The sequence below is a fragment of the Lissotriton vulgaris genome, chromosome 3_2, assembly GCF_964263255.1.
Source record: "Lissotriton vulgaris chromosome 3_2, aLisVul1.2, whole genome shotgun sequence".
NCBI classification, from domain to species: Eukaryota; Metazoa; Chordata; class Amphibia; order Caudata; family Salamandridae; genus Lissotriton; species Lissotriton vulgaris.
In genome coordinates this window covers 235,786,157-235,809,155 of record NC_141690.1, presented here as the reverse complement: position 1 = coordinate 235,809,155, position 22,999 = coordinate 235,786,157, and the positions used below count along the sequence as shown (strand labels likewise).

The following is a 22,999-nucleotide window of genomic DNA, read 5'->3' as shown; positions in this document are numbered from 1 at the left end:
AGTTGCCTTTGAAGAAGAGGCAGCACTGGGCAACCATGCCAGCATTCCAAGGAGCAGACGTCGTTCACGTTAGAAGTGTGATGCCCTGAGGACATATGGCACTGTGAGGAGCCTGGAAGACACACGTGGACGCCAAGTGCCTGAGGAGATAAGGAGCGGAAGGAATTCCTTTGAAGTGTGATGCCGAGGCTCGGGAGAAAAGAGCGTGCACGGGCACATGCACTGTGCCTCCCAAAGCCCTTGGTTTTAAAAGTTGGTTTCAACACAATAGTTTCGAGTAATAAATTACTCGACCTAAAAAGGCTCCAGCATAAGTAATTGCCTTTATTTCGAGGCCAAACAGGTTTATGGTTGTGATGCTGCGTCACAAAGCTGCGCATGCGCTCTTTCGCTGAGGCAGAGTCCTTGATTGGTAAGTTTAATGAAAAGACCCTTGATTCAGGGGCTTAAAGACTGGAATAAGTATGAATGTACTCAGAGAGACACGTCCAGACTGCCACGCTTTGAGCTGCACGGACAGAACTGCTTTTGTGACCTGCGCAGCCCGACCGAGAGCTGCCAGGGGCCCCCGCTGTTGTGGACAATGGTCGTCTGAGCGCGAGGAGCCAGCCTTCTCAGCGCTCAGATCGCCTATCGAAACTCGAGGGTGACCTTGTTAACAGGTGATCTTGTTAGCATAACCCTGCCGCGCAAACAGGTCGCGCTTTTCACAATATGTTCTAATCTCGTTGGCGTCACGTGAATACAAGAGGGAACGTTAATTAGGTCACATTAAAAAGAAAAAAAAGTACAAAAAAGAAAGAGAGTTGAGTATGGAGGGGGGACGGAAAAAGTAAGACGCCACTTGATAAGATGATACATTCAATGAAGAAACAAACATTATTTAAGCTGAAGGATAGCCAATGAGCCTGTCTCTGAAGAAAGATGTCACAACAACTTAGTAAGAATGACAAAAGTAACTTTGAAGGAGAAAAAGGCCCGGTTATGCACTGGGCATGTAAACATGTCTAAAAGTGAGCGTTTCTGCTGGTAAAAGGGCCAGGTTTCTTCAGCAGCAAAAAGCTGCGGTAGATATTTCACAAAATTACAGGAATATGTGTGGAATACCCGGGATGGTAGGTAATAGTACTGTACCGCTGCATTTCCTAGATCTTCTGGGGATGTTTTCATAATGGTTTAAAGCAAAAAAAGGAAAGAAGGGACAGAGAGGAGGAAAGGTGGGAGGGAACACGGCCTGGGGGAAGCTGGCTGGGGAGAGGGAGGAGAAATCCAAGTAAGGCTGTGTGCGGGGAGAGAGAGGGGAGGTGCTGGAGCTGTGGGAACAGATGGCCCTGAAAGTTTATGGCCCAAAAGCGCGTGCCTGTGGCCACGTTAACTCGAAGAAAACCGCACCAAAAAACCCTTGGTTTGACGAGTATTTTGAGCACTTTAATTCTCTCCATTTTCCATTCCTTCGGAATGGAAAAGGCGAGACCTAAAAACCAGGGCTGCCTCATCCTCTGTCAGGGCCAGTTTAGAATCTGTGCCCATTAACATCAGTGTTGGGGATAGATCAATTCTGTGACCTAGCAGCCCTTCCCAAAACTTCATAATCGCATCCGTAACTAGGATCAGCCGGACGCAGGTAGCAAACATATGTACTAAGTCTGCTTGACCCGTATTGCATCTAGGGCAGCAATCATCATTCCTAACACCCCACGCAAATAGTTTGGCTGGCGTGAGGTACAGATTAAAAACAGTTTTAAAGTGCTGAGCCCGTAAATTAGACACCCGAAAGAGCTTTTTATTTAGACATAGTGCGAGATCCAGATCAACATCCGGATTTCCCAATTTAATTGCCCAGTCACTTTCCACCTTTCCTACATCATCCTGAATCCTTGAGACCAAAAGATTATATATCACTTTAATCTTCCTGCACCCTCTAGCCAGGGCCTCAACCACAGGAAATTCGACCAGAGGCTTCAATTTTGGTCTAAGGGCCATTCAAGTGCGGGAGATTTGGCCATAAATGAGCCACTGATTAGCAGGGACGCCATACCTCCTTTGCATATCCTCGAACCCAATTATCTTATCCCCTTCCATTAGATCTCCAATGATCTTAACCCCCAATCCCTTCCAAACCTGTAGGTTCCTATCCGCTCTTAACTGAGAAAAAAGACTTGAATTTTCCAAGTGGAGATAGGGATTAATTTTAGGGGCATTAAACATTTTTAGAATAGCTTTCCATACCTGCCAAGCCCCTTATAAAGTCTTAAATCGAGCCTTCATATAAAACCTGTGTTCCACTTCGGTCAGCAACAGGCCGGTTGCTCCCTCCCCCCGCCCCCAACAGCATCTTAAAAAGTGGGGGGGGGGGGGGGGGGGGAGCTGAGTGTCCAGGTTTGCGATTTCTTCCACAGAACCAGTATCAAATTGGAAAAAGATAGACATTTGAATCAAGAGGCAAGACCAATGATACAATCTAAGAAGTGCAATCCCGCCCCTTTTCCTCGGTAATGACATAAGACTCGTAGAGAGTCTAACCTTGCCATACTGCCATACAAACTTAATAAAGACAGATTCAAGATGTTTCATAGTTTTTTCCTCAATAAAAAGGGGTATGGCTCTAAACAAATACAATACTCTGGGGAACATTAACATCTTAAGAGCATTGACCCTCCCTACCAGAGAAAGATGCATCACATCCAACCTTTTTAATTTAGCCTCTATAGACTTAATTAAGGGGGGTAGTTCTCTTCCACTATTCTACCCACTGAAGCATTAATCTTTACTCCTAAATAGACAGCAGAGTTCACATATCTTGAATCAGATTTCGGGATATTTTTTGTGCATATTATCTGTGTTTTGGATTCGTTAAGGAGGTACCCTGAACCTAGACCGAAAACCTTCGCCATCTGTACCAAAACCTGAAGTGCTTGCTGATTTGTCGTGATAACGGCCAGATCATCTGCATATGCTAATATCTTGTTGACATGACCATTAAAAATCACTGGGGAGATACTGAGGCAGTCTAGTATTTTCTGAATAAGGGGGTCAATATACTGAGAAAAAAGGATGGGGGAACAGGGACAGCCCTGGCGCGTCCCTCACCGTATCTTAAACTTATCCGACTTTTCACCCATAACTAATTCTTGCAACTGGGTCCAAATACATAGCCTTGATAGCTCTGATGACTTTCTGTCCAAAACCTCTCCCGCCAGTATACCCCAGAGAAAGCTCCAGCCAACTCGGTCAAAGGCTTTCTCTGCGTCGAGCAGGATCATGGCCATCCCCCCGCGTGGCTTCCTGGGCGTCAAACAGAGTTATAGCTCTGCATATATGATCTGTAGTGCCACACCCAGGAACGAACCCATGCTGCCACGGGGAGACGAGACAACCAATGATCCTGCCCAACCTCTTTCCCCAGATCTTTGAATAGAGTTTAGCATCGGCATTGATTAGGGATATTGGCCGGTACGAGCCTGGTTTTTCCGCTGGTTTCCCCTTCTTATGAAAGATTATAATGTTGATTTCCTTCCACGAATCTGGAACTATCCCGGAGTACACAATCCCATTAAATAAATCAACCAACAAAGGCAAAATCTCCCGTTCCATAGCTTTGTATACCTCAAGGGGGATCCAGTCAGGGCCAGAGGCTTTCCCAGACGTTAGCTCCCGCAATGCAGATTGAACCTTGGTATACGAAATGTCTTTATCTAGGTTCGCTCTTGATGCATCATCCAATCTAGGGCCCCTATCAAAACCCCCCTCGACTTGAATACTGTCCAAATCCCCCTCTTTTTACAGTTTTAGATAGAAGTTTTTAAACATCAAAACATCCTTAAAATCCGTAAAATGTATTCCCATCCTCCTCTATGCATGTGATCCTATTCTTAGATTTTTCCTGTCTTAGCCGTAGGGCAAGAACTCTACCAGCTTGCTCCCCTGTTTCATACCTCTTAGCGCTATTCTCATTGTCATGGGCACAAGTCCCATTTTGCATCATCAGCGCTATTCTAATTGCTGGCATCGGCACTAGTCCCATTGTTATCATCAGCGCTATTCTCATTGTTGGCATCGGCACTAGTCCCATTGGTATCATCAGCGCTATTCTCATTGTCGGCATCGGCACTAGCCCCATTGGTATCAGCGCTATTCTCATTGTTGTCATTGGCACTAGCCCCATTGGTATCATCAGGGTTATTCTCATTGTTGTCATGGGCACTAGTCCCATTGGTATCATCAGGGTTATTCTCATTGTTGTCATTGGCACTAGTCCCATAGGTATCATCAGTGCTATTCTCATTGATGTCATGGGCACTAGTCCCATTGGTATCATCAGTGCTATTCTCATTGTTGGCATCAGCACTAGTCCCATTGGTATCATCAGCGCTATTCTCATTGATGGCATCGGCACTAGTCCCATTGGTATCATCAGTGCTACCTATTGTTGGCATCGGCACTAGTCCGATTGTTATCATCAGTGCTATTCTCATTGTTGTCATGGGCACTAGTCCCATTGTTATCATCAGCACAATTCTCATTGTTGGCATCGGCACTAGTCCCATTGGTATCATCAGTGCTATTCTCATTGTTGGCATCTGCACTAGTCCCATAGGTATCATCAGTGCTATTCTCGTTGTTGTCATGGGCACTAGTCCCATTGGTATCATCAGTGCTATTCTCATTGTTGACATCGGCACTAGTCCCATTGGTATCATCAGGGTTATTCTCATTGTTGTCATGGGCACTAGTCCCATTGGGATCATCAGCCCTATTCTCATTGTTTCAGAAAAGGGGGTGGTGATGGACAGAGTATCTGAATTAAACAGAAGAATTGGCTTGGTAGTTTAGTCTGCCCTGTTCCCATGATGCACTGGGCCAGGGACAGACTGATTTGCATATAGCCAGGTTCTGAGCTGGGATGGGGCAGAGAGATAAATAACGGTGATGGATCAAGCCCTGATCTTTGGACTGGGTAAGAGTGGTCTGCTTAACTCAGACACTCTGTTCATCACCACCCCCTTTTCTAAATCGTTTTTGGCCACTATAGGTGTGGCAGGGTATACTCAGACATGAGTCCCTTTCTCACTGCTCCATCAGGATTCAAGCAAGCCGGGCCGAAGAAGGCTGAAATGCCAGAAACCGGTCCCCGGTAGCTTGTCTCCTTTCTGGTGAAGAATTGGCTTGGTAGTTTAGTCTGCCCTGTTCCCATGATGCACTGGGCCAGGGACAGACTGATTTGCATATAGCCAGGTTCTGAGCTGGGATGGGGCAGTGAGATAAATAACGGTGATGGATCAAGCCCTGATCTTTGGACTGGGTAAGAGTGGTCTGCTTAATTCAGACACTCTGTTCATCACCACCCCCTTTTCTAAATCTATTCTCATTGTTGGCATTGGCACTAGTCCCATTGGTATCATCAGCGCTATTCTCATTGTTGGCATCGACACTAGCCCCATTGGTATCAGCGCTATTCTCATTGTTGTCATTGGCACTAGCCCCATTGGTATCATCAGCGCTATTCTCATAGTGGTCATGGGCACTAGTCCCATTGTGATCATCAGCGCTATTCTAATTGGTGGCATCAGCACTAGTCCCATTGGTATCATCAGTGCTACTTATTGTTGGCATCGGCACTAGTCCGATTGTTATCATCAGTGCTATTCTCATTGTCGTCATGGGCACTAGTCCCATTGGTATCATCAGCGCTATTCTCATTGTTGTAAGGGGCACTAGTTCCATTGGTATCATCAGCGCTATTCTCATTGTTGTCATGGGCACTAGTCCCATTGTTATCATCAGCACTATTCTCATTGTTGGCATCGGCACTAGTCCCATTGGTATCATGTTGACAGCTTTCTCGATGACTTTGGCCGGGAATGGAAGAAGCGAGATGGGGCGGTAGTTTGAGTTCGGTGGGGTCAGCTGTGGGTTTTTTCAGAAGGGCGCTGAGTTCTGCGTGTTTCCAGCTTTCCGGGAAGGTGGCAGAGTTGAGGGAGCAGTTGATGACATCTCGGAGGTGTGGTGCTATGATGGAGTCTGCTTTGTTAAAGATGTGGTGAGGGCATGGGTCAGTTGGGGATCCTGAGTGGATGGAGTTCATCAGGCGGATGGTGTCCTCAGTGGAGATTGGGTTCCAGTCGTTAAGGATGTTCAAGGGGGGTGAAGGTCCTGCAGAAGGTTGGGTGGGTTGGTCTCCGGGTCGGTTGTCGAAGCTGTTGTGGATGTCTGCGATTTTGTTGTGGAAGAAGGAAGCTAGGGAGTCGCAGAGGGCTTGGGAGGGGGTGATGTCGTTGGAGTTGGCTGATGGGTTGGTAAATTCTTTGACGATGTTGAATAATTCCTTGCTGTTGTGGGCGTTATCTAGTCGGTCTTTGAATGCGGCTTTCTTGGCAGACCGGATTAGTTGGTGGTGTATGCGGGTGGCGTTTTTGAAGGCGTCCCTGGTGCTGGTGTTTGGGTCTTTTTTCCAGGCCTTCTCAAGGGAGCGACAGAGTTTCTTCGATTTCTTAAGATCATCGTTGAACCAGGAGGCGTTTTTGCTGCCTAGTTTGATTTGACGTTTTTTCAACGGTGCTAGGATGTCGGCGCTCTTGGATAGCCATTGGGTGAGGTTAATGGCTGCTTGGTCAGTGTTTGAGGAGTGGGCAGGGGGGTTTTGAAGAAGCTATGAGGAGATCTGATCGATGGTGATTTTGTTCCAGTTTCTTCGCATAGTAGGTTGAGGATGGTTGTGGGTTGTGGTCTTCTTGTAGATAAAGTGAACGCAGCTGTGGTCCGTCCAATGGAGAGCTGTGGTGTGACAGGAGACATGTTTGCTGGAGGTGAAGATAGGGTCGAGTGTGTGACCTGCATTGTGGGTGGGGGTAGTGACAAGTTGTTTGAGTCCGAGGTTGGCGAGATTGTCCAGAAGGGCGGTGGTGTTGCTGTCATTATTCTTTTCCAGGTGAAAATTGAGGTCTCCCAATAGAATGTAGTCCTCGGAGGGGAGGGCGTGTGGGGTGATAAAGTCAGTGATGTCGTCCCTGAATTGTGCACGGGGTCCTGGAGGCCGGTAGAGGAGGGTGCCTCTGAGTGTGGTCTTGGGGTCGGTGTGGATCTGGAAGTGGAGGTGTTCGGCGCTGGCAAGGTTGGCGTCAGAGCTGGTTGAGATGCGGATGGAATTCTTATGGACGATAGCGATGCCTCCTGTTTGCTTGATGCGGTCCTTACGGATGATCTTGTATCCTTCCGGGATGGCAATGGTGATGTCTGGGGCTGAAGAGGCATTCATCCATCCAGTCTAGTATTTTCTAAATAAGGGGGTCAATATACTGAGAAAAAAGGATGGGGGAGCAGGGACAGCCCTGGCGCGTCCCTCACCGTATCTTAAACTTATCCGACTTTTCACCCATAACTAATTCTTGCAACTGGGTCCACATACATAGCCATGATAGCTCTGATGACTTTCTGTCCAAAACCTCTCCCGCCAGTATACCCCAGAGAAAGCTCCAGCCGACTCCGTCAAAGGCTTTCTCTGCGTCGAGCAGGATCATGGCCACATCCCCCCCCCCCCTTCCCACACCCCCTCGTAGCTTCCTGGGCGTCAAACAGAGTTATAGCTCTGCATATATGATCTGTAGGGCCATGCCCAGGAACGAACCCATGCTTCCACGGGGAGACGAGACAACCAATGATCCTGCCCAACCTCTTTGCCCAGATCTTTGAATAGAGTTTAGCATTGGCATCGATTAGGGATATTGGCCGGTACGAGCCTGGTTTTTCCGCTGGTTTCCCCTTCTTAGTCCCATTGGTATAATCAGCGCTATTCTCATTGTTGTCATGGGCACTAGTCCTATTGGTATCATCAGCACTATTCTCATTGTCATGGGCACAAGTCCCATTGGCATCATCAGCACTATTCTAATTGTTAGTCCCATTGGTATCATCAGTGCAACTCTCATTTTTGGCATCGGCACTAGTCCCATTGTTATCATCAGTGTTATTCTCATTTTGTCATGGACACTAGTCCCATTGGTATCATCAGCGCTATTCTAATTGCTGGCATCTGCACTAGTCCCATTGTCATCAGCGGTATTTTCATTGTCATTGGCACTAGTCCCATTGGTATCATAAGTGCTATTCTCGTTGTTGTTATGGGCACTGGTCCCATTGTTATCAGTGCTATTCTCATTGTTGTCATGGGCACTAGTCCCATTGGTATTATCAGTGCTACCTATTGTTGGCATCGGCACTAGTCCGATTGTTATCATCAGTGCTATTCTCATTGCTGTCATGGGCACTAGTCCCATTGGTATCATCAGCGCTATTCTCATTGCTGTCATGGGCACTAGTCCCATTAGTATCAGCGTTATTCTCATTGTTGTCATGGGCACTAGCCCAATTGTTATCAGCAATATTCTCATTGTTGGCATCTGCACTAGTACCATTGTTATCAGTGCTATTTTCATTGTTGTCATGGGCACTAGTCCCATTGGTATCATCAGCGCTATTCTCATTGTTGGCATCGGCACTAGTCCCATTGGTATCATCAGTGCTATTCTCATTGTGGTCATGGGCACTAGTCCCATTGTTATCATCAGTGCTATTCTCATTGTTGTCATGGGCACTAGTCCCATTGTTATCATCAGCACAATTCTCATTGTTGGCATCGGCACTAGTCCCATTGTTATCATCAGCGCTATTCTCATTGTTGGCATTGGCACTAGTCCCATTGGTATCATCAGCGCTATTCTTTTTTTAATTTTTTTTATTATCTTTATTGAAGGATTCGGTGCAGTAAAAGAACATAGGAATTAATTTAGCATCAACACAGCAATAAAACGATTGACACAGGAATATGGTTACATAGAAATAACAATCAAATATAAATACGTAAAAGCACAATTCATGATGTGGGGATAAAATACATTTTGTCTACAAATAAATATGTCAAACAATGCAGATCAGGTTCAGATTCTGTCATCCTTCCACTTCGTAACAGGGGCCCAAAAACGTCTCCCGTTTTTTAGCCCCTTAAATTCATATAAACAAGACTCTATATTGTGTATACCTAAAAATCTCGAGAGCCACATCTGGTAAGTGGGGGCTGTGACATCCTTCCACCCAGCGGAGATCAAAATTCTTAACACGGCGACCAACATAAAAACCAGGGCTGCCTCATCCTCTGTTAGGGCCAGCTTAGAATCTGTGCCCATTAACATCAGTGTTGGGGATAGATCAATTCTGTGACCTAGCAGCCCCTCCCAAAACTTCATAATCGCATCCGTAACTGGGATCAGCCGGACGCAGGTAGCAAACATATGTACTAAGTCTGCTTGACCCGTATTGCATATAGGGCAGCAATCATCATTCCTAACACCCAACGCAAATGGTTTGGCTGGCGTGTGGTACAGATTAAAAACAGTTTTAAAGTGCTGAGCCCGTAAATTAGACGCCCAAAAGAGCTTTTTATTTAGACATAGTGCGAGATCCAGATCAACATCCAGATTTCCCAATTTAATTACCCAGTCACTTTCCACCTTCCCTACATCATCCTGAATCCTTGAGACCAAAAGATTATGGAGAGGTGTGGCTCACTGGTTAGAGGCGAGGTGTGGCTCACTGAGGAGAGGTGTGGCTCACTGGTTAGAGGCGGCAGACCCGAGTGTAGAGAACGGCCCGGGACCAGGGTTCGATTCCCGACGCGGCAGGGTCTTGGACCAGGATCAGCGGACTGATAATTCTCGCATCGGTGCCTACTCTGACCAGGGAGCACACTCGGCAACTCTGGGCATTAGCTTGCCTCATCTCCACAACGGCCCCACACAAACGCCGGGGATGCCTGGTTTCACCTTGGAGACCCCCAGGAGGGACTATCTCACAGGGAAAGCCAGGACGGGTTCCCCAGCGGTCTATAGCGCTACGAGGCCTCCGGGTAGCAGTGCGCTTTACAAGACACAACAATTTACAATTTACAATTATATATCACTTTAATCTTCCTGCACCCTCTAGCCAGGGCCTCAACCACAGGAAATTCGACCAGAGGCTTCAATTTTGGTCTAAGGGCCATTAAAGTGCGGGAGATTTGGCCATAAATGAGCCACTGATTAGCAGGGACGCCATACCTCCTTTGCATATCCACGAACCCAATTATCTTATCCCCTTCCATTAGATCGCCAATGGTCTTAACCCCCCAATCCCTTCCAAGCCTGTAGGTTCCTATCCGCTCTTAACTGAGGAAAAAGACTTGAATTTTCCAAGTGGAGATAGGGATTAATTTTAGGGACATTAAACATTTTTAGAATAGCTGCCAAGCCCCTTATAAAGTCTTAAATCGAGCCTTCTTATAAAACCTGTGTTCCACTTCGGTCAGCAACAGGCCGGTTGCTTCCCCCCCACCAGCATCATAAAAATTGGGGGGGGGAGGGGGGGGCTGAGTGTCCGGGTTTGCGATGTCTTCCACAGAACCAGTATCAAATTGGAAAAAGATAGACATTTGAATCAAGAGGCAAGACCAATGATACAATCTAAGATTTGGAAGTGCCATCCCGCTCCTTTTCCTCGGTAATGACATAAGACTCCTAGAGCGTCTAACCTTGCCATACTGCCATATAAACTTAATAAAGACCGATTCAAGATGTTTCATAGTTTTTTCCTCAATAAAAAGGTGTATGGCTCTAAACAAATACAATACTCTGGGGAACATTAACATCTTAAGAGCATTGACCCTCCCTACCAGAGAAAGATGCATCACATCCACCTTTTTAATTCAGCCTCTATAGACTTAATTAAGGGGGGTAGTTCTCTTCCACTATTCTACCCACTGAAGAATTGATCTTTACTCCTAAATAGACAGCAGAGTCCACATATCTTGAATCAGATTTCGGGATATTTTTTGTGCATATTATCTGTGTTTTGGATTCGTTAAGGAGGTACCCTGAACCTAGACCGAAAACCTTCGCCATCTGTACCAAAACCGGAAGTGCTTGCTGGGGATTTGTCGTGATAACGGCCAGATCATCTGCATATGCTAATATCTTGTTGACCATTAAAAATCACTGGGGAGATACTGGGGCAGTCAAGTCAAGTCAAGAGATTTATATAGCGCGCTACATACCCATAGGGTCTCAAGGCGCTTGAGGAGGGGTGGGGAATTACTTGTCGAATATCCAAGTTTTAAGTTGCTTTCTGAATGCTAGGTGGTTCTGAGTAAGGCGAAGGTGAGTGGGAAGTGAGTTCCAGGTTTTAGCTGCCAGGTAGGAGAAGGATCTACCTCCCATGGTGGTTTTGTTGATGCGAGGTACAGTGGCCAGGGCTTGGTTGGAGGATCGTAGCTGACGGGAGGGGGTGTAGAAGGACAGTCGTGTGTTGAGGCATTCAGGTCCAAGTTCGTAAAGTGCTTTGTGTGCGTGGGTTAGGAGGCGGAAAGTAATCCTCTTATTTACGGGGAGCCAGTGGAGGGTTTTCAGGTGATCAGAGATGTGATCTTTACGCGGGATGTCTAGTATGAGCCTGGCTGAAGCGTTCTGGATGCGTTGGAGTTTTTTCTGGAGTTTTGCAGTGGTACCGGCGTATAGGGTGTTTCCGTAGTCCAGGCGGCTCGTGACCAGTGCGTGGGTGACCGTTTTTCTAGTTTCGGTGGGGATCCGGCGAAATGTTTTTTTGAGCATGCGAAGGATGTTGAAGCAAGATGATGAAACGGCGTTGACTTGTCTGGTCATCGAGAGTGAGGAGTCCAGGATGACGCCCAGGTTCCGTGCGTGGTCCGTTGGGATGGGTGCTTTTCCAAGGGCCTCTGGCCACCAAGAGTCATCCCAGGCGGAGGGGGAGGTGCCTAAGATGAGGACTTCTGTTTTGTCTGAGTTCAGTTTCAGACGGCTGTGCTTCATCCACTCGGCTACTTCTTTCATTCCTTCGTGTAAGTTGGTTTTGGCGGTGTTAGGGTCTTTGGTGAGTGAGAGGATCAGTTGAGTGTCGTCAGCGTAGGAGATGATGTTGAGATTGTGTTGGCGAGCGATGGCCGCAAGGGGGCTCATGTATACGTTGAAGAGGGTGGGGCTGAGTGAGGACCCTTGTGGTACGCCGCAGATGACTTCAGAGGCCTCTGACTTGAATGGTGGGAGGTGGACTCTCTGGGTTCTTCCGGTGAGGAACGAGGTGATCCATTCCAGTGCTTTTCCTTGGATTCCGACGTTTCTGAGGCGTTGTAGAAGGGTGCTATGACAGACTGTGTCGAAGGCAGCGGAGAGGTCAAGGAGGATGAGGGCGACTGTGTCTCCATTGTCCAGTAGAGTTCGAATGTCGTCTGTTGCTGCGATAAGTGCGGTCTCAGTGCTGTGTTTGGCTCGGAAGCCGGACTGTGAGGAGTCTAGGGATTTGTTGGCTTCGAGGAAGGTGGCGAGCTGGTTGTTGACAGCTTTCTCGATGACTTTGGCCGGGAATGGAAGAAGCGAGATGGGGCGGTAGTTTGAGTTCGGTGGGGTCAGCTGTGGGTTTTTTCAGAAGGGCGCTGAGTTCTGCGTGTTTCCAGCTTTCCGGGAAGGTGGCAGAGTTGAGGGAGCAGTTGATGACATCTCGGAGGTGTGGTGCTATGATGGAGTCTGCTTTGTTAAAGATGTGGTGAGGGCATGGGTCAGTTGGGGATCCTGAGTGGATGGAGTTCATCAGGCGGATGGTGTCCTCAGTGGAGATTGGGTTCCAGTCGTTAAGGATGTTCAAGGGGGGTGAAGGTCCTGCAGAAGGTTGGGTGGGTTGGTCTCCGGGTCGGTTGTCGAAGCTGTTGTGGATGTCTGCGATTTTGTTGTGGAAGAAGGAAGCTAGGGAGTCGCAGAGGGCTTGGGAGGGGGTGATGTCGTTGGAGTTGGCTGATGGGTTGGTAAATTCTTTGACGATGTTGAATAATTCCTTGCTGTTGTGGGCGTTATCTAGTCGGTCTTTGAATGCGGCTTTCTTGGCAGACCGGATTAGTTGGTGGTGTATGCGGGTGGCGTTTTTGAAGGCGTCCCTGGTGCTGGTGTTTGGGTCTTTTTTCCAGGCCTTCTCAAGGGAGCGACAGAGTTTCTTCGATTTCTTAAGATCATCGTTGAACCAGGAGGCGTTTTTGCTGCCTAGTTTGATTTGACGTTTTTTCAACGGTGCTAGGATGTCGGCGCTCTTGGATAGCCATTGGGTGAGGTTAATGGCTGCTTGGTCAGTGTTTGAGGAGTGGGCAGGGGGGTTTTGAAGAAGCTATGAGGAGATCTGATCGATGGTGATTTTGTTCCAGTTTCTTCGCATAGTAGGTTGAGGATGGTTGTGGGTTGTGGTCTTCTTGTAGATAAAGTGAACGCAGCTGTGGTCCGTCCAATGGAGAGCTGTGGTGTGACAGGAGACATGTTTGCTGGAGGTGAAGATAGGGTCGAGTGTGTGACCTGCATTGTGGGTGGGGGTAGTGACAAGTTGTTTGAGTCCGAGGTTGGCGAGATTGTCCAGAAGGGCGGTGGTGTTGCTGTCATTATTCTTTTCCAGGTGAAAATTGAGGTCTCCCAATAGAATGTAGTCCTCGGAGGGGAGGGCGTGTGGGGTGATAAAGTCAGTGATGTCGTCCCTGAATTGTGCACGGGGTCCTGGAGGCCGGTAGAGGAGGGTGCCTCTGAGTGTGGTCTTGGGGTCGGTGTGGATCTGGAAGTGGAGGTGTTCGGCGCTGGCAAGGTTGGCGTCAGAGCTGGTTGAGATGCGGATGGAATTCTTATGGACGATAGCGATGCCTCCTGTTTGCTTGATGCGGTCCTTACGGATGATCTTGTATCCTTCCGGGATGGCAATGGTGATGTCTGGGGCTGAAGAGGCATTCATCCATCCAGTCTAGTATTTTCTAAATAAGGGGGTCAATATACTGAGAAAAAAGGATGGGGGAGCAGGGACAGCCCTGGCGCGTCCCTCACCGTATCTTAAACTTATCCGACTTTTCACCCATAACTAATTCTTGCAACTGGGTCCACATACATAGCCATGATAGCTCTGATGACTTTCTGTCCAAAACCTCTCCCGCCAGTATACCCCAGAGAAAGCTCCAGCCGACTCGGTCAAAGGCTTTCTCTGCGTCGAGCAGGATCATGGCCACATCCCCCCCCCCCCTTCCCACACCCCCTCGTAGCTTCCTGGGCGTCAAACAGAGTTATAGCTCTGCATATATGATCTGTAGGGCCATGCCCAGGAACGAACCCATGCTTCCACGGGGAGACGAGACAACCAATGATCCTGCCCAACCTCTTTGCCCAGATCTTTGAATAGAGTTTAGCATTGGCATCGATTAGGGATATTGGCCGGTACGAGCCTGGTTTTTCCGCTGGTTTCCCCTTCTTAGTCCCATTGGTATAATCAGCGCTATTCTCATTGTTGTCATGGGCACTAGTCCTATTGGTATCATCAGCACTATTCTCATTGTCATGGGCACAAGTCCCATTGGCATCATCAGCACTATTCTAATTGTTAGTCCCATTGGTATCATCAGTGCAACTCTCATTTTTGGCATCGGCACTAGTCCCATTGTTATCATCAGTGTTATTCTCATTTTGTCATGGACACTAGTCCCATTGGTATCATCAGCGCTATTCTAATTGCTGGCATCAGCACTAGTCCCATTGTTATCATCAGCGCTATTCTCATTGTGGTCATGGGCACTAGTCCCATTGGTATCATCAGCGCTATTCTCATTGTTGTAAGGGGCACTAGTTCCATTGGTATCATCAGCGCTATTCTCATTGTTGTCATGGGCACTAGTCCCATTGTTATCATCAGCACTATTCTCATTGTTGGCATCGGCACTAGTCCCATTGGTATCATCAGTGCTATTCTCATTGTTGGCATCGGCACTAGTCCCATTGTTATCATCAGTGCTATTCTGATTGTTGGCACCGGCACTAGTCCCATTGTTATCATCAGTGCTATTCTCACTGCAACGCTAGACACGAGACCTAAAAAAGTAATCCCTCAAACTAACCCTACCTAAATCTACATATCCTACCCCTTCTATAACTGAACCATGAATAACTACTACTTAAGAGGAATCTTTCATTCCTCCATGAAATATGATTACATTTATCCTGTACTGATCAAATCTAGCAAGACCCTGTAAATATATACAATACCAGATCAAGGATTTATCTACTCAACATTTGACAGTGAATGAAAAGCCATAGGCCATCAAACTGAAAATCAACATCAGTTAATACAACTTCTTCGTGTTCACAAATCCGTTTGAAGGCCCCAGTGTAGTGCAATCATTGTATCAGTATTCGGAAATATAATACATATACATAATAGGTGATGCTTGCCTACGTGAGTTCTTACATGGTCTAGGCTTCAACTACCATGTGAATCAGTGTATCAATCTTGAAAATCTTGTTCTTGCTCTGTGGAAGCTTCCAATCTGTTCAGATGAGGCATCTGAACCCCCACCCCCTCTTTTCACTAATCTTTTCCCATTATACCCAGTTCATAGATGGTGGATCTCGTCCCAAATACCCTTTAACCTTAACATGGACTTGTTGGATGTTCTGTAAAATTCTGTACTTTAATAGCAGCATTCAGATGAAGTTACCGAAATCCAAAACCCTCTGCACACACACATTAAATCCTCATAATTACAAAATAATCTGAATACATTGCTACAACAATCAGGAAAAGCCAAGATAAACATTTTACATGGAATAAACAAATACCACAAAGCATATAACAATGCCAAGTTCTCAAAACAAGCACACCACCAAAACAAATGATATGCAAATAAGAATGTAGCCACCCAGATTTAACACAAGGAACTCAGTCAAAATATTCTTACCTTTGCCTTTGGTGGTCCCACCTGTGAAGAGAAAAGGAGATAAATATATTTAATTCTTCAGTACAAACCAAAGGCAAAGAAGGAAGAAGGCTGTAATGACTGAATTGACAGTTTAAATACTCTGGGCACATTTCTGAAGAATTGGCAAAACTGTTACATGAATATCTGGTGAATACAGTCGCTCAAGGAGCGAAGGATATCAAGATGTTTCAGTAGGCGAATCGTCAAAGTCTAAAGATGTTGAAATAAAACTGAATGGTTAAAAAACCTCATAACTCTAGAAATAACATGTTTTAAAGTAACGAGGCTTCTTATGTGGAGACATTTTGCAGATTTTCCCTTTTGTAGTAGTAGAATAGAATCTGACAATTTCAAATGGGCTATTGCACCAGCAATCTGGTGAATAGCCTTTTCCACGGGATTTTACTTTGGGACTGAGATACTCTACTAGTATCCGAGCTGCTCACAAGTTAGTTTGAAAACCAGGCCAGATATTCAAAGGAATCCCACTTTGCTCTCAACATAAAAGAGCATGACATTTTATAAACAGTGCTGAGGTCCAGCTGCTTGTTTCCAGTCGTGAGGGCAACGGCTTGTAGAACAGTGCTCTCTCTCTGCTGCTGGGGGACGGGCGTGGCCAGCGGCTCCACTAACGCGCCGTGAGGGCAACGGCTACGAAGAAGACTACAACCCCCAGGTGCCCCGGGACCCGCGTCGCACTTCCGACGCCAGCAACAGCGCCCGGAGGCGCTACAAATCGCCGGAGCGGCCGGCGCTCCAGGGGGGGCCCTACCTGAGGTCCAGCTGCTGGTTTCCAGCCGTGAGGGCAACGGCTTGTAGAACAGTGCTCTCTCTCTGCTGCTGGGGGACGGGCCCGGCCAGCGGCTCCACTAACGCGCCGTGAGGGCAACGGCTACGAAGAAGACTACAACCTCCAGGTGCCCCGGGACCCGCGTCGCACTTCCCACGCTAGCAACAGCGCCCGGAGGCGCTACAAATCGTCGGAGCAGCCGGCGCTCCAGGGGGGGACCTACCTGAGGTCCAGCTGCTTGTTTCCAGCCGTGAGGGCAACGGCTTGTAGAACAGTGCTCTCTCTCTGCTGCTGGGGGACGGGCGCGGCCAGCGGCTCCACTAACGCGCCGTGAGGGCAACAGCTATGAAGAAGACTACAACCCCCAGGTGCCCCGGGACCCGCGTCGTACGTGCGACGCCAGCAACAGCGCCCAGAGGCGCTACAAATTGCCGGAGCGGCCGGCGCTCCAGGGGGGGACCTACCTGAGGTCCAGCTGCTTGTTTCCAGCCGTGAGGGCAACGGCTTGTAGAACAGTGCTCTCTCTCTGCTGCTGGGGGACGGGAGCGGCCAGCGGCTCCACTAACGCGCCGTGAGGGCAACGGCTACGAAGAAGACTACAACCCCCAGGTGCCCCGGGACCCGCGTCGCACTTCCGCCGCCAGCAACAGCACCCGGAGGCGCTACAAATCACCAGAGCGACTCTCGTCCCGTGGGACGCGCGCGGGCAGCGCCGGGCTAAGCCCGGGCAAAGGGCGGGCCCTCTGTGGCCCTCAGAGGCCTGAGGAGACTGGGCTGGGCCACAGATCTGGTTTCTGCTGCTAAAGACATCAATTATAAGTGAGACTTAATATTTTTTTTAAACTTGATTGTTCTTGTAAAGGTGCTTTGCAGTGCTTCATATTGGTGATTGTTTAATTAATTATTATTTACCCAGAGTTTTACACTAAGCAGACGTGATGTCTAGAGGTAAAGTAGATAAACCTACCTCTGGGCTGGGCACCATGGATACTTTCCTAGTTAAAAATGTCAATCAGATCAATAATGAGAGAAGGGCCTCTTTAGAACTGGGAAGTGCCCCACTACCACAGGATGAGGCGCCTCTAGCGGCAGTGGATATACCCATGCCTGATAATCCTAATATTCCTGCTATCAGTAACAGGGATGCTATAATGACTGTAGCGCAGGTACATGTAGAGATGTAGGAAGACCCTATTGATACCTCTATTGAGGAAATAGAACCGGTAAAGTCAGCGCCAAGACCAGTGAGAAACTGTAGAAATTCACAGCTTAAACGGGGGGGGGTAAGCATAATAAAAAACGAGCCGAACAGATGCATCGGTTAATAATGGGACTATTTCAGGCCCCTGTCCTGAGGGAAACAATGAGGATGGTATCAAAACACAATTTGAACAACTTAGCCTCTTGATAAGCACCCTAGAAGGAAAAATGGTGGCAAAAATGGAAGAGCTGTTTAGACCCCTGTCTATCAAGCTAGACACCTTAGCCTTAGAGGTAGACAGACTAGGGGGTTTATTGTCAGCACACCTATCATCGGCCCCGCCTGTTAGACCTAAGGCTGTGGAAACAGGGCAGAGTCCCTTGAGGGAGTCGGTACAGCAGGTCTGCCAGCAAGTCACTGTAGCAGATAACGCTCCACCTAATCCCCCACCAAAAACTGTCCTGACTACACCGATATCAGCAGATCAGGATGGCAGGCCAGATTTTAGACAAGTAAGAAGAAGCTGTTACATTAATCTCCAACCTGACTGCGCACCTTATGTGGCTGTCCTGACTAACGTTCCAATTATAGAAGACCACCATGCCCAGTCACAAGGGGAATCTCATGATTCACTAAAAAAAAAAAGCAGTAGCTTGGCTGAACTCCACCCCTGGATTTCCCACTGCATATGCTGATCAAATACTTTCGGTGAGAAGGGTAAACTGGATTGGCCCATCTAGAAAGTCAAACAATGGGGACTGTATTGTCGTCAACTTCAGACATCCAACATGTGGCAACAGTTTTACTAAGAGCATCATCATTATTGGCTGATGCAAATAGCATATGTGTCCGCCCACTTGTATATTTTTACACTCACCTGCTCAAAGCCCCGCTTAGACGCAGGAACTTTAGGCCTCTGTTTCAATCTCAGCCCCTGGCTCTAGCACCACCATACCTGTATAATGTATAATGGGTTTATGGTGGAAACACAAAATAGATTTGATTTGCTTTCAGGCCTTGAGGCATGTGATTGACGGGAGGGGTCTATGGGCCAAGGAAATGTAATCCCCGGTGAAGTGGTTTATATGGAGATTACGCAGGTGAAATCGCATGGAAATAATGTAATCTCCTGGAATATTGTGGGACTGGGCACTAAAATGACAGATTGTAATTGGGTCAGCTACATTAAGCAGTTTCAGATTATTTGTCTTCAGGAGACCTGGTCAGTGAACTGTGACTATTTTCTTGAGGGGTATAAAGTTTTTTATGTCCCTACGATAGCATCTAGCAGAGGTAGACCTAAGAGGGGCATGGTAACGTTTATTTCGGTGGCACTCTCTTGTAAAATACGTAGAGTTTTAACAGATAACTCTGGTATCATTGGCCTAGTACTAAGTGGAGATAACTGTCTGGTTGGTCTGGTGAATTTTTACAATGCAGTTAGCTCTTGTTCAGCTCCTAGTAATATATTAGCACTAAATGTATTTATTAGTACTTCAATGAAGGAATGTCTCCATAATCTCATGATAATGGGTGATTTCAATGTTCATCCATGCGGGGACCCGCTGTTTAAAAATCTCTCAGATTTGTATTGCGAACGCACAGAGGGATTGCATCTGGAACACACATCGGAGGGGGAAGCCTTTAATGACCTATTGACCAACTTGGATTTATCATCGACAATGGCACTGAGGGATCCTTTTAAGCGCTTTGAGATTCCCACTTTCAAGGGTCATGGGAAGGGTACCTTCATTGACTATGTTTTGCTTTCTGTATCAATGCAGACTTTTGTGGACTCTTTCATCATTGAACATAGTGATTTCAGTGATCATAACCCATTGACTGTACTTCTGAGGGGCCCCTGGATGGCCAAGAAAGGTCGAAATTGTACCACTGGCAGGTTGAGCACTACTGACGGCAGAAGATGCCTGAAGTGGTCTATGATCTCCCCAGATCGGTTGTATAAAGACATTAAGGATCACTGCACTGAGGAAATTGCAAAATGTACTCAAGAAGGGCCGGAACCATGTCAGGTCCTATGTGCTTTCCAAAGTATTTCAGATAAGGTGTCTCAGTTGATGTCAGCTCCAGTAAAGCGTTCAGAGACCAGGGGACCAAGATGGTTTAATCAGGATTGTTCTAGGGCCTCACGTAATTTAAGGATAGCCCTGACAACAAAACCCAGAATAAAATAGAATATCCAACAGTGTAGAAAAGAATACAAGTCTGTTATTAATAGACGTAAGGAGTTTTTAAGAGAAGAGGCATGGAATGAGATTCTCTAACCCTCTACTTTGAAGTGTAGCTCTAGATTCTGGGCGGTAGTAAAAAGACCTTTTTTGACCCAGGGGATGGACTAGAATGTTGCATAACAAAGGAGGAATGGGTAACACACTTCACGCAACTGTATGGTGGCACAGTGAATGTTAACTCCAACTCTCCTTCCTCTATTAGTGGTGACTATATTAGGTTTGATAGAGGCGAGGTCATTGAGGGCATAATGGGACTCACAGCCGGGAAAGCTCCGGGTCCTGATGGGATCCCGCCAGACTTATATAAGTCTGATCCCAGTTTTTGGGCACCAATATTAGAATTGGTCTTTAACGCAGCTGCTAAAATGGGCTTCCCACAGTCATGGGGGGTATCAACGATTGTCCCAGTTTTTAAGAAGGGGAGAAGGGTAGCCCTCTTTGTTATAGACCCATTTCATTAATGGATTCTATGGTCAAAATAGTGGGTAGAATTCTACTGCAGAGGCTCTCTAACTGGGCGCTGGAAAACAGCATTATGTCCATCTCCCAGTACGGTTTCTGCAGTGGACGCTCTACCATCACACAGTGCCTTAACCTCTTTCTAATATTAAGTAAGTACACTGTTGCTCAAAAGGGTACTGTCCACCTTGCCTTCATGGATTTGTCCTCAGCTTTCGACTGTGTCAACAGGGGAAAGCTGTGGCAGTCCATGAGGGACAAGGATGTTGACAGTGGGATTGTCAACTTTCTTGTTGATTTACACAATACTAGTGCTAATGTTAGGTACTCAAGAGTTATGTGTAACTGATAATTTTAACATTGGGAAGGGTGTGCGTCAAGGCTGCATCCTTGCCCCTTTTCTTTTTAACTTTTATATAAATGAACTAGACAGCGCATTGCAGAAGGCAAAAGCTGACTGTCCTAGAGTCGTCAGGCGTGGTATTCCTGTTCTGTTATATGCAGACGATGCAGTTTTAATCTCTAGAACAGAGAGGTCTACAAACTTTATTAAATGCTTTTAATAATTTTATGACGGATAGGGACCTCTTGGTCAACAATTCTAAATCTTTTATATGCAAGTTGGCCAACAACCAAGAAGGAACTTCTTATTCAAAATAGATAATGTAGCAATCCCCATCTCGAAGACATTCACATATCTTGGGGTCTCTGACTCCAAACTTAGCTGGGGCCCACACCTTGATAAAAAGAAAAAGGAATTGTATGGGTGAATGCTATTATTTTTAACTTTGCATCAAAACTGGGGAAAAAACCTAACAATGCCATGATGAAACTTTATAATGCAAGGGGGGCGGAGCTTGCCGGCGCCGATGGCGGACGCCTGAAAACCGAGCTCCGCCGATTCACCTTAAACATCCTTCAGCAATCCTACCTTCACGGCTCAAACTGGCCGGATAACACGGCGCGCTGCCCCTCACCTCCGTCGGCACTCACGGGACCTGGTGCGAGAGGCTCACGACCCTTGTGGGGGAGTAAAACGGCGATGCGACGGACCGGGACTGAGGGCCTCGGAGCCGCGGCCTAGAGTGGATCTGCCCCTGGAGAGCGTGACGCGATTTGTGCGGCACGGGCCGTCCCACTGGCCCAGCGGCGCCGGAGGCGGCAAAATTTCACCCCCGCCACCGGGAGCAGGACAACAGGCGACCACAGCGGTGAGTGCCAGAAGCCGCGGGGGGGTGGTACCCGGCACGGACAGACGCTCGGAATGGTCATTGAGGCCCAAAAGTGGAAGCTGGCCTAAGCGCAACTGGAGGGTGGTCGGACACGTGGCTGAGCTGAGACACAGAGGCCAGACTTGCTGCTAAGCGATCGGGGGTCCGTGGGGATCCCCTAGTGCCGGTACTGGGCTAATCGTGCCTCTGGGAGCTGGAGAGAGGCCCTCGACTGCTCGGAGCACCCCCACTGTGTGGCCAGGGAGTGGAATTTGCTGGGAACTACACATACACCAAATGGGCATTGGCATCCCATATGAGCTGCTCACCCTCCCCTCCATGACGTGACAGCCTACCTCTCCCAGCAGTTGGCACAACCTATGGGATTAATACTGTGGGAGCTGCGAAGTGACGACTGCAGTGAGCTTAAGGTATACCGGAGGCCTGCTGCCAAGACGGACGGCGCGCCATTTTGGATCATCCCTGCTTCTCCCCTCCCCGCTTAGTCAAGGAGACAGACTGCTCCGCTGTGTGTGCCCTGCATGGTGGGTCGGGTAGAGTGACCAACCAAGTTGCACAGCGCCAACTGCAGCGGTTCTGCTGAAGAGCTACCAGGAACAGCCCGGCGGCTCCGTAGCCGCGGCAGCGACGGCCACTTCTGCTTGATGAGAGCAGCTACTACGTCGAGGGTAGAGCAGGAGTTACTAGGGGCCCGCACGGGAGCTGTGTCGCGAAGGCCACTGAGACCACCTCTCCACCTGAACTGTTCCGCGCAAGAAGCCGCTGAGGGTCAGCAACGCCGCAAGATGGGGAAAGGCGACAAAACTCAATCCAAACTGCCCTTCGGCGCAACAAGGCCCCGGATGCTGGGGACCAGGACAATGGACATCCCGCGGCGATGCAGGACAGTTCAGTCTACTCCGGAATAAAGGAATTATTGGTTAATATGGAAAAGGGCCTCCAAGACAGCATGGCGTCGATAGGAACGAAGATCGACGCACTCACATACCGCATGGGCAGGATGTCGGAAAGGGTGGACAAACATGCGGAGCGCCTCGACATGTCTGAGAGGTGGATCACAGAAGTGGAAGAGGCGCAAATGGAACTTGACAAAGATCCCAAGCACATGGCAAAGCTCCTGCAAGTGATCCAAGACAAGTCGGAGGATTTGGAAGCTCGCTCCCGGAGATCCAACGAGCGCATCACGGGGGTCCCAGAGACTACCCAGACGGGTAAGATGGAGCTCTTTGCCGAGAAGCTACTCACCACCTTGCTAGGGGG

The 22,999-nt window shown here is 47.9% G+C and overlaps 1 protein-coding gene across 3 annotated transcripts in view; it reads right to left on the bottom strand.

Annotated features, from left to right (window-relative positions):
• PTPRA (protein tyrosine phosphatase receptor type A) overlaps positions 1–22,999 on the bottom strand; it is a 906,420-nt gene that overhangs the window by 527,282 nt on the left and 356,139 nt on the right. For all 3 annotated transcript variants that reach the window (XM_086964286.1, XM_086964287.1, XM_086964288.1), the window contains one exon: positions 15,785–15,805. In XM_086964286.1, the coding sequence (XP_086820412.1) occupies positions 15,785–15,805 (21 nt within the window). The remainder of the gene's footprint in view (positions 1–15,784; positions 15,806–22,999) is intronic.